This window comes from Rutilus rutilus (genome assembly GCF_951802725.1).
Source record: "Rutilus rutilus genome assembly, chromosome: 19".
Lineage (NCBI taxonomy): Eukaryota > Metazoa > Chordata > Actinopteri > Cypriniformes > Leuciscidae > Rutilus > Rutilus rutilus.
Window position 1 is genome coordinate 22,891,352 of NC_140232.1, and position 11,516 is coordinate 22,902,867.

General features: G+C 37.8%; 2 protein-coding genes and 1 long non-coding RNA gene across 3 annotated transcripts; 1 reads left to right on the forward strand and 2 right to left on the reverse strand.

Moving 5' to 3' along the window:
* Positions 1–2,921: 2,921 nt before the first annotated feature.
* LOC311278721 (organic solute transporter subunit alpha) lies at positions 2,922–6,239 on the reverse strand. Its single transcript, XM_084389730.1, has 7 exons — positions 5,885–6,239; positions 5,222–5,373; positions 5,070–5,143; positions 4,809–4,964; positions 4,608–4,719; positions 3,830–4,082; positions 2,922–3,712 (listed from the first exon to the last, which is right to left on the reverse strand). Exons 1-7 carry the CDS (start codon positions 5,949–5,951, stop codon positions 3,282–3,284), a joined length of 1,245 nt encoding a protein of 414 aa, XP_084245856.1. The 5' UTR covers positions 5,952–6,239; the 3' UTR covers positions 2,922–3,281.
* Positions 6,240–7,047: 808 nt separating this feature from the next.
* Positions 7,048–7,605, forward strand: LOC311278611. Its single transcript, XR_014625460.1, has 2 exons — positions 7,048–7,287; positions 7,364–7,605. It is a non-coding gene; the product is annotated as an uncharacterized lncRNA (long non-coding RNA).
* A 533-nt stretch (positions 7,606–8,138) lies between these two features.
* mapre1a (microtubule-associated protein, RP/EB family, member 1a) lies at positions 8,139–11,314 on the reverse strand. Its single transcript, XM_084389574.1, has 7 exons — positions 11,143–11,314; positions 10,490–10,666; positions 9,972–10,117; positions 9,648–9,843; positions 8,765–8,868; positions 8,528–8,680; positions 8,139–8,423 (listed from the first exon to the last, which is right to left on the reverse strand). Exons 2-7 carry the CDS (start codon positions 10,608–10,610, stop codon positions 8,373–8,375), a joined length of 771 nt encoding a protein of 256 aa, XP_084245700.1. The 5' UTR covers positions 10,611–10,666; positions 11,143–11,314; the 3' UTR covers positions 8,139–8,372.
* Positions 11,315–11,516: the final 202 nt, after the last annotated feature.

Here is an 11,516-nt window from a genome sequence, read left to right on the forward strand (position 1 = left end):
AAAAATTTTTGTTCGGGAAGTTCGGTCTGGACTCGCTCCGTTGAGGAGCTATTATTCCCGAACAAAAATTGTTCGGACCAATCAAATTGTCAGGGCGGGCTTTATATGATGATGGACAGATGAGCAACGTAATCATCTACGTCACCAACGAGCGCTTGGGTTGAATTCGTTAACAACAAAGACGACAGCCGCTGGAGAATTGAGATTTCACGAGTTCACACTTACAAATAAGTCAGATAGAATAAATGCATATTTGACGTGCTGTCCGAGGAGAGGCTCCGGGCTCGGTATTCGGCCCGAACCCAGTACCCCCCCCGTATTCCTGGCTGTGGAAGAACAGGCCGAGAGTGAGTGGAGGGATGCTGAAAACTGTCAAGGAATGTTAGGTGAGTTGACAGAGTGAATATATGTTTCCTCTCATGCTGATAGGGTAGACATGGTGTTTGAGGACAAGTTGATTGGATTGATTATGTGAACGTGCTCCTGCCGAACTTTGTTTATGAAACATCATGTGTAGATTCCGCCATCGCGTCTGAAGATATCGACAGCGCATTCATTTTAAAAGAGGAACAGAGAACCACGATCAAGGCATTTATCGATCATTTATCGATCGGAAACATGAATGAAAACTTAATCTGTTGCTCTGATTGGTTGTAGGTCTATCCAATTGAGTGCGGAGGCATTTTCCTTCCTGATTCGGTTGAAACACGCCCCATAATCAAAGCTCAATGGAGCAGTATCAGACTCACATTCTGACTAGAATCTGAGTATGACGACGTCAGGCTATAGTATACTTATTTTAAACTAAAAATAAGAAAGTATACTTTGTCTACATTTTAAATTTGATATAGCCTACTTCTCAGAAATATACTTAAAATTACACTTAAGTGTACTTGACTTATACTGAGAAAGTCCAAGCCTGTACTTGTACTCTTGATCGAGATATACTTAAAGGGACAATATGTAGCTTTTTAGGTATTTTATTATCTAAAATCAATATTTTTATTCATAAAGATGCCCTCAATGGTGTACAAATACCTATGCCAATGATCAGACTAATCTTCGTAAACGAAGAATTTATTATCTTTATATACATGGGACGGGTAGGTCCACGGAGGCTTCCATGTAGTTCCGCCATCTTGAAAAACTATAATAGCAGAGAGGGACAAAAAGTACTAGGCCAACGCGTTTCCACAACGCGTTTCGTTCAGAGCCAGCGTCACGTGACTGAAGCCAGCAGAAGCGGAGGAGCAGAGCAGTGAGAGGCGCTTGTCACTGCCATGGCAAGTTTAAAAGGCTGCACTGCACGGTTATTTATACACCGTTCATTCATACATACATATGAGTCACAGGATAAGGAGTCCTCGTCATCGAAAAAGTCCAAAATAGACCGTAAAAGGAAACGTGACTGGAGATTACAAAAACAAGGGTTAATGTCGGGATTGCTAATGCAGGAGAAAGCTTTCAAAAGAGATGCTGAAGTTGCCTGCTTTCTTCTCGACAGGTAAGTCAATGTTACGGTCTTAATTACAAGCTTATTTTTCATTGCTTGGTTGTGAACTTTATTATATAGATAGTAGAACATTTATAGTTATATCTATTTATCTATTCTATTCATAGTAAGTTAAACAGGCTCTTTGATGAATAGCAGCTATTGAGTAAAGTAACGTTAGAGAAGGCTCTGATGATGATGATGATATCTAACAATGCACGTACTTCAAAAATATAACGAATAAAGGCGGCATTACTACTAACTACCATAGTTAATGTTTTTCACAGTCAGTAATTTATACTGTAACATTCTTTTTTTCGTTGATTCAAGTTTCAGTTTGTTTTAAATAACAAACCTGTTCACCCGAAGAAAAACTCGAAGTGCTATTATAAGACATCCTGTCATAGCTTTTTGGTACATAACGTCTACTGTAGATGCAACGCGCATTTGAAAAAGTGAGGCGCTGGAGAGCATTATTCGTTTGAATGCAAAATACAGTTTCACCACTAGATGGGAGAAATTCCTACACACAGTCCCTTTAAAAGTATAATTAAGTATTCAAAGTATACTTGGCTTGTAGTTGTGTTAACTCTTTTGATTGAGTAGCCTATTAAATATACTTTTTTTATATCGTTTTTCACATACAGTCTTATGAAACTTACATTGTTTGAAAATATTGATTAGAATATTGATATAAAACAGATATGTTTCTAACTGTTTGTAATTCTATCTGAATTTTTATGTAGGCTAGTCCACTGCAGTGTACAAAGGAATTTACTTTAATTCTACTTTACTCTTTCCCCCACCATTGACTGAATTTTCCAGCTATCCATGTTTTCACTGTTATACGGTAGGGGGTGCTATAACACATCTTCTAGTACAGAATCTCCGGATCAAAACACAGGAGAAGAAGCAGCTATAAAAAGTGGTAGAAGATTGCTCACTCATATGTAAAATAACGTGATCATCAAACATTAAACAACGTGTAAATCAAAACTGCTTAATGTTACCAAATGAAATGTCGAACCCATGAAGAGAAAACGACTGTGAAGGTTTAGGTGTGTTGGACTCGATCTACTCCATCTGTGTTCTGATCATCGTTCTCAATCTGATCAAGGCGTGGTATTGATATTAGTATACTTACATAAAGTATACTTGAACATTACTTAAGTATACTTAATAAAATGAACTTGAAGTATACTTCTTTTTCGCAAGGGTAAAGTATGCCTCACACTCACAGCCTCGTTTTCATCCATTAAAGATTCAGTATGAAAAAAATCTGTAGGCTACATTACACATCCATATCAAAAACAAAAATTTTGAAGTTATGTTTATTTTTGAAAACGCATGTTTCTAATAAAAGTGACTATATAAGAACGTTTGGTTTATGAGTTTACATTATTGACCAAAACGTCAATATTGTCAAGTTATGTTTACCACAGGCCTTATTTTACTTTTAAATAATAATAATAAACTTATAAAACCCCATAGGAAAATCTTGAGGGAACCACTGGAAAATTAGTCTTCCGGTACTGATGTCACGCCTACGGCAGCTTCTGGATCAAATGTAAAAATGTAGCCTTATTTATTGGGAATCACTAATACATTGCTATTTTTAATTTTCTTTAAATGTAGCCTTCTAATAATAATAAACTGCAGGTAGGGCCTACTATTAGAAAAACCTTGCTGTGCTGGTGAGTTTACAATTCAAATGGCATTTAGTTTCCTGGGCCCCAGTGGAGTCATAGACATATAAAGTGGAAAAAACTATACATTTATACATTTTTCTCTATACAACAGTAACATCACCACTGTCAATATGGTTAATTTCAGCACTGACAGTAATTGTCGGCAGCTCCGCACTCATGGAGTCCTTAGGAGGTGTAAAATGTACTTTCTCCATGTTTGCTGCAGTTTGTAGTCTGTGCTGTAAGGGAAAAGGGAAGCAGTCCAGTGGTGCGTGTTCAATTTTACAGAGGCTGTCTTCACTGTCGCTGTTGTATCCGAGGTTAGAATGGCATGGCTCGTCCTCTTGAGAGGAGAGCTGCACAGCGATTGGCAGCTCGTCTTCTGTCTGAATTGCCTTTTCAATGAGAACTCTTATGACATCAATCTCCATTTCTTCACCCTCGCCATGACAGGGTTCAACTTTTCGGAATGTGTGATGAGCAAAGAGGCTGATGCAGAGCATCTCCACAATTACAGCATAGTGGTAGATTACTGGTAGAAAGACAAAATGAGAGAAAATCATTATTGTGACAAATTAAAGCAGATGTATTCCAGTTTCCAGATCCCAAAACTTTTGGAAAATCGAAGGAAATGTTTTAAATTTCATACACTGAGAACGAAATAGGTCAGAGAAGGGAGGAGTGCAGGGGATGACATTCAGCGCACCCATGGTCTCCAGAATTCCACTCTGTAGTCCACAAAGGACCAGGACAACAATGATGCAAATAAATTTGGCTCGAAGACTGTATCCAGGCAGTGCCCTTTTTGAAGCTTTATAAAACAGCAAGTAGCCATAGAAGGACAGAAACGTGGATATGGCAATGATGCCATTTACATACATGTTGGGATTAACCGAATTCACCTGAGAAAGAGAAAAAGATTCCAAAGTCACAAGAAACAAATTCTAACCCCTAACCCTAATAAGAAATGTTTATTGAGCACCAAATCAGCATATTAGGAAGATTTCTGAAGGATCATGTGACACTGAAGATTGGAGTAATGATGCTGAAAATTCAGCTTTGCCATCACAGGAATAAATTTAAATTTTAAAATATATTAAAATAGAAAACAGTTATTTTAAATTGTTATAATATTTCACAACATTACGGGTTTTGCTGTATTTCTGAATACATAAATGCAGCCTTGGTAGGCATTCTTTCAAAAACATAAAAAAATCATAATGATTGCAAAATTTTGAGCGGTACTCCAAATAAGGTATCGCTTTTTAAGGAAGCAGCATATGAGACTATATCAGAATGAGACTGAATATTCAAGAAAAATGTTGTGATCTTGAAGAAGAGATGAATTAAACTCGGATAAATAAAATCTTCTCTCTCAACAGGCCTATCATATAAATATTACATTAGCAATGGCGTGTTGTACTTACATCACCGTAATCATATTGTTCATTTGTCCAGAGGACAAGAGTGAGGAAGAACAGGATTGTTCTGACCACAGAGAGCTGAAGAACAGCGGCCATCATCCACCCCACACTGGTCCTAAAGGAAAAAAAGGTGAATTATGAAACAGACCGGTTATTATAAATTACATAAGTAAAAGATATGCAGGTGTATGTGTGATTAAGTACTTGTTGATGTCAAAGAGAGGAAGACAGCAGCAGCAGCAACAGGGGAAGGGGTTTGGAGACACCTGCTCCCCTGCTAATGCCTCCAGCATGCGGGTCTTTCCACCAAAGAAGTCTTTGATAAGACCCATGAACTTCAAGAGTGTAATGGAGTGATATCTGCCAAGAAATTTAAAAACATTCCATACAGATATGAGTGGCCATTTGGATCACTATTGTGCAATTCGATTACAAAACAACAGTGTTTAGTCAAAAGTCACTCACAGAGATGCAATGAAATTGCACAGGGATGAGGAGCGTGGAACATATAGCGCAATGATAGACGTCATCCCGAAGACCTGTCAAAAGTACAAAATGTTTCCAAAAGGTAGGCTATAAAGGAAATTAATGAATTGAGGGAGAAGGTGCTTCTTTACTGGATATATTCCCAGGATCCACAGGCAGAGATGCCTGCGCCGCTGAGAGGGGACATGACGCAGAAAAAAGCCGATCTCCTCCAAGAAGATAGCAAGCAGCAGCACAGCAAACACAGCAGGAAGGAGGAACAGCCAGAGATCGTTCTTGATCGCTATGAGCAGAACAAGCAAAATCTTGATTTTCAAAGCAATGCCACAGAAGAACCATTTTGGGTTCCCAAAAGAATCTTTCAGTAAATAGTTCTTAAAATAATCTTTATTTTTGAGACTCAAAGAGACATATAATTTCCCATCCTGGTACCCATTCATGTGTCTAAAATGGACATAGTTCCATAGCTCAGAGGCACACTTTTGGCAGCTTTTAGGGTAATAATGGAAACAAGTGAAAATGAAGAAGGAAAATGGGGGAACAATGTTATAGATGACTCGAATAGCTCTGTAAATTGTTGACTGATGAGCAGTTTCATCTGTGTTGGGTTTATTTCTACTGCATATACAAATTGTACAGCATTTATTCATATAGGCTACATGTGAAGCGTATTGTCATGTCGTCATTATCCAGGGAAAATTACATTTAACATTGTAACACTGGTTATAGCAGCAAACCGCAGAGCTTGGTTTGATACATCTACTTTCATCATCATGTTGAGTTAAACCTCTTACCTTTAAAGAACTCAGATGACAAAGGGATCCCACCTCCCATGAACGTGCAGTTGTCCACCCTCCTCATTGTTCAGTGAAATCTGAAAGACCTTCGAAACACAAGAATTTCGATTGGGAGCCCTCAGATGTCAGGATCCAAATAAGTAAACAAACGCTTATTTGTTAATTAGGTGCAAACCCCTGTGCTACAGAAATAGTGAAAGATTTAGATAAATAGGCAATTGTGTATAAATAGTTCATGCCAAATCTATACCAAGGTGGATTCTTATTGCCTAAGGGATGTCTTTCTGAGCTCACTTATTAATGATTGACTCAAACACAGGTAGGGCGCAGGTAGAGGGCCAAGTCCATCTTCCCACAAGTCTCAGACAACCTTGCATGATTTATGTTAGGAAATACAGTACATGGGAAATGTATAAACATTTAATACAGTTCTTAAAAAAAATAAAATAATAATTTGAATGACTGATGAAATATGTAGCAAACAGTCCTCTGTCTGTAATGAGCCATTTTACAATTTTATAATTTACTTTAAATTATGCCTATAATATAATTTCAGTCACTGGTCATAATTCACGTTACACACAGAAAAAAAAGTGGCTGGTTACTAATTACTAGATTTTTTTTAAGGAATTATAGCCCACTTGATAAAAAAATAATCTAACATGAATTGTACTTAAAGGTTGACAGTTTGAGTCATAATCTCATTTTGGAGTTGGAGGAGGAATCTGAACAAACCAAAACTTAGCTTTATAGGGATAACCCTAAAAGAAAAATTCTGTCATTTACTCACCCTCATGTTGTTCCAAACCTGTATGAATTTCTATCTTCTGATGAACACAAAAGATATTTTATTGAATGGCGGTAACCGAACAGTTGATGGTCCCACATACTCTGAAAGTCAATTGGGACCATCAACTGTTTGGTTACCGTTACACATATAAAAGCAGAGGCTCTGTTCTTTCTTTTGATATATTGCATGCTCAGATATTCTTACAAGAAAGGATGCTGGGGGGCAATGAACATTTTATTAACATTTCCAAAAATGTTGGAGGTGGCTGGCAACCAAAAAACGCTAACTGGGAAAAGTTACTATAATAATGTTTCATCGGGATGCGACCTGTGGTGCGTTTGAGTGAGGGGCTTTTATTTTAAAATCCATTACTGGAGACAAATCCGGAAGTCAAACGAGAGATGCAATTCGTAAACAGAGGCAGGATGCCTTAAAATTGAGCATTTTATATTAATAACACTTACTTACATTTAATAGATAACAAAGTGATAAATAATACTTTAAATAAAATGCAACGCTGCGTTTAAATGGCTTATTCTTGTGACCTTGAAAGTAAAAATTGGTTTGCATGAACAATTCACTGAAATTTAAAAGATTTGGTTAATATCAGGTACGTCAGTGATTTTACAGAGCATTTGATCACTAAATGAACCGAATAATGAATGGCTTTGAATTGTTTTAAACAGAGCTGTGGCAGTCTTTATAAAGAGATGGAGAAGCAGAATGATGTGGAGGTTCCTGAGAGGGAGTCGGGTGCAGCCGAAGCGATCGCGGAGTCTCTCTCATTCCCAGAGGTGTACCGCATGATTCAAGCTGGGGAGGAGGTTCCTGGACTCCAAAAGCTGGAGATCAAACCTTGTCATGATCAGCCCACGGTTTCTCAGATGCCCAGAAAGTCAAAACCATGGGAAAAATGACTGTTTCCTAATAATAAAATATGGACTGGTTTACAACACATATTGCTTAAATGCAAACGTAGTAAAACAAAAAGTTGTTAGCATTGCAGCTTATGACTTTTAATACACGGCACATGAATGTAAAATAAAGCATGCTCTAAGAAACTGCCTAACTTTGTCGGATTTAACAAAATAGTGGTACTTGCAGCTTAACAGCTTTGGCCAGTTAAGATTAAGTGAGGGCTATGTCACCTGACTCAAAACCAAAGCCTCTCATGACTGTTAAGCGGTTCCTCATGTGCTTGTAAAAGGAAATGCAAAAGGTTGACACACATCCTGCTTCAGCGCTTATTAGAGGAAGTTAACTTCACTCACAACTGGTCAACAAGCAGTCAAATGTACAGATGAGAAACTAGACAACAGCAAAAGTTCTGGAGTATACCAATACTCTGGTGGAACTACAAAATTAATGGATCAGAATGGCTTGCTCAAGTTTGAAACCAATACCTGGTTTTGTTTACTCATTGTTGGCAAGTCAGACCTCAGTGGACTGCTTTATACAAACAGCCTTTGATAAGTACTTTATTTTTCATTCACAAAAATAATTTTGTTTTGATGGTCAATAAAAAAACAACTGAAAACTCAAGGTATAGAACTTCCCTGAATAAAAAGACATTCAAAAGTCAAAGTCCAAAATGATGGACCAAAGGCAAGTGCAGCAGAAATCAGCCAGTATGTGCTATTGAGAGTCCAACGGGGTCTTTTTTTTTTTTTTTTTTTTACGGTCACCCCTGATTGGTCAAAACTCTTCCGGTTCTGCCGCCTCATCCTCTGGAATTACAAAACCGTCCTGTTGAAAGATGGGGATTTAAAATAAAAAATAAATCACAGAACTGAGTGGGCTGATGAATGTCAAGTCTCAAACTATCTTTAAAAACAGTGATATACACTTACGTCTGTGGCATAGAGGATATCCACAATCTTTTGCAGTGTAGGATCACCCTCGCCCTCTTTCTCTTGGCAGATGAGCTCAATGTTTCTCAGTTTGCCAAAATAGAAATCCCTTTCTTTTTCCATGTCAGCAATGGTGGCCTTCAGGTCATTTACCTGAAATTATAAAATGATTAACATCTGAACAAAGTGAAAATATAATGCTAAAGCCTTGATTTATTGTTTCTTGTAAAGTCTTACCATCTGAGTAAGTGCTCCTTTCTCTTCATCACCACCGCTTCCTCGCATTGCAGCTGGAGCCGTCTTTGGTGCAGATTTAGGTGCTGTGGCTGAACGCTGTGGAGCTGAACATCAACAGGACATCCATCACCTTGTTATACATACTTGTCAAACTGCCTTAAGGATAAGGGTTCATTCCAGCATCAAATTTGCTTAACTGATGAATTCTTAAATGTTTTTTTGTTTTCACAATATTAAAGCTGAAATAATAACAGTAATAAAATATTCCACCAATAAGTGCTGTAGCCCCAAAAGAGAACTGCAAGACTGTTGTTTTGAAATGTGCAATACTTCCAAATGTACCATAATCACCATAATGTGAATGAGATAATACCCAGAAGTGAATTAGCCTAGTAGATAGGTGAACAGGCAATGTGCCTTAACTAAACTAACTGGTAGTTTTCAACATCTTACCAACAGGGGCCATTGGCTTGACTGCAGGTGTGATGCCTGTGTCTGAAGTAAACCGAAAAATCCATGCACAGGCAACGTAAGGCTCTAGCCATTCTCGCACATGTAAAAACAGCTGAAGCATGTGCAACTGGCCCACTGGTGCATGACTTAGTCACACCCACATATTCTGGGGTCATAATCCATAACAGCTGCAGCTGCCATGCACCTGTTATCATTAGGACAGCTAGCTTCCGACAATAACGCTAGTCCCACATAACTTCCAAGAGGACTATATGAACCCAAAAAGATTGATGATGATAATTGTTCATTAAAAATGATAAGTATCCATTTAATATTAGTAGGTGATTTATGCATGCTATTTTCCCCTTAGGGATATGCCTAAAAAGGCTGCAATGGCATCTAGAACTACCCGTTTGTTCTCGCTCCTTACCTGAGCTAGGCTTCCTTGGCTTGTTAGCCGTGGCTGCCGCTGGACTCGGATTGCCAGCCATTTCTTGTCCCTGTCGAGCGGCCACCGGATCATATTCCTTCCCATCATAGTTTGCGTCAAAGAACTTCTTAAACCACTGCACAAACTCAAAGTTGTCCTGGAACTTGCCCTTTATAAGCTTGTCAACAGGAATAATCTACAGAGATGAAAGATGTCAAAATAACAAGCACAAAATTTGTTACACATTGTACATCATGAATATATTTTGTGCACCAAAACGGAAAACACGATTTGTGTGCTAAAAAATGTGACTGGTTGACATACTTTGCTAACACCCATCTTTTTGAAACTGGCTTGAATAAGTTTGAAGTTGTGGATGTATTCATGCTCAAGTTTGGCCTGGAATTTCACTTTCTTTAGTGGAAGACACGATGGGAACAGCATGTCCATGAATTGACAGTAAGCAGCACCTTAAAACACATTAGTAAGACAGTCAGCAAATAATACATACACAGTATAAAATAAAACTTTTTTTTTTTTTTTTTTTTAAGTCATGCAAGTCCCAACCTTAAAAAAAAAATAAAAAAAAAACTCATCCCCCCCCTCTCCACAGTACTACCTTTGTTCATTCCCTCAGTAATGTGACCCAGATATTGACAGACACACTTAGCATGCAAATAAAACTAAAGTCATGTCATTCTATGACATCCCACTAATTCTATACAAACGTTATGGTTAAAATACAAACTAGGCTTTATGTTTATCTCAGAGACCCCGTCAGTACTTTAATGATGCTCAAGTTGGGAGTAAAAAGTGAAGGAGCCAGACAGCTGGTCACTGACCTGAGCACAGTTGCTCGATCTTGGCATGGCTCATCTGTAAAGACTCGTTTATCCATGTGAGCATGTCATGGCGGCTGAGGTTTTCACTCGTCACTGATGTCGAGAACACGTTCACAGCCATGGCTCAGACAAAACCAATTATTTAAAGCTGATGGAGACACTTTTCCGCTGAAGTTGCTAGAAAAAGAGGTTGAGTTAAGAGTTCAGGCTCATTTCCTTAAACATACATTCACACCCTTTAGCCCATCTACATCATCTTTACTTCCTACTTAATGTCATTTCAATGTGTGGCTGCATATTTATATCCATCTAACGTTATGAGTTTCAGGTCTGAATCGAGCACATTACAAATGGAGTATAAAAATGGGGTAACTTAACGTTATTTGGTTTAAAGTTTGTCTTTAGTGGATTTTGTATGATGCCCATTGGACGCTCTGCTTTAATGTAAAAGTTGTAAACTAATCTGTCAGAATTACGTTATTCATCGTTAAACGGTTGATGCTCTTGTAATAACCGTTGTCTTTTTAACTGTCGAACATTTAAATAACGACATTAAAGGCAAGTATCGTCCTAAGTGAGCAAATCTAATTACCATTAAAGTACAGTTTTTCTGTGTTTCTGTGTCACAGATCAAATCAATGCTTTTATCTTACATTTGGTTCTGAAAGTCCAAACTATGATGGGATGTGAGTGAACCGGGCTGTAGTTTCACCGGCGTGTCGTTCGTAAAGTGCCGCTTCTGCAGCAGGCTGGATAATGGGCTGCAAGTCTGCAACCACAGCAGAAGCTTACTAACCAATCACAGATGTCAAAATAAAAGTCATCATCCGGCAATATGTACCAAACAAATAAATACTGCCATCTGTCAAAATAAAAGTAACCATCAACAAAATAAAAGCCATTATTAAACGTATTAAATATAACAAAATTTAAAGTTTAAATAATTCTATAACACTTTTGGTAAATTTAATAATGTATAAATACGCAATTTTAAGCTACATTTATTTTGCAGGGTTTTTTCTACCAG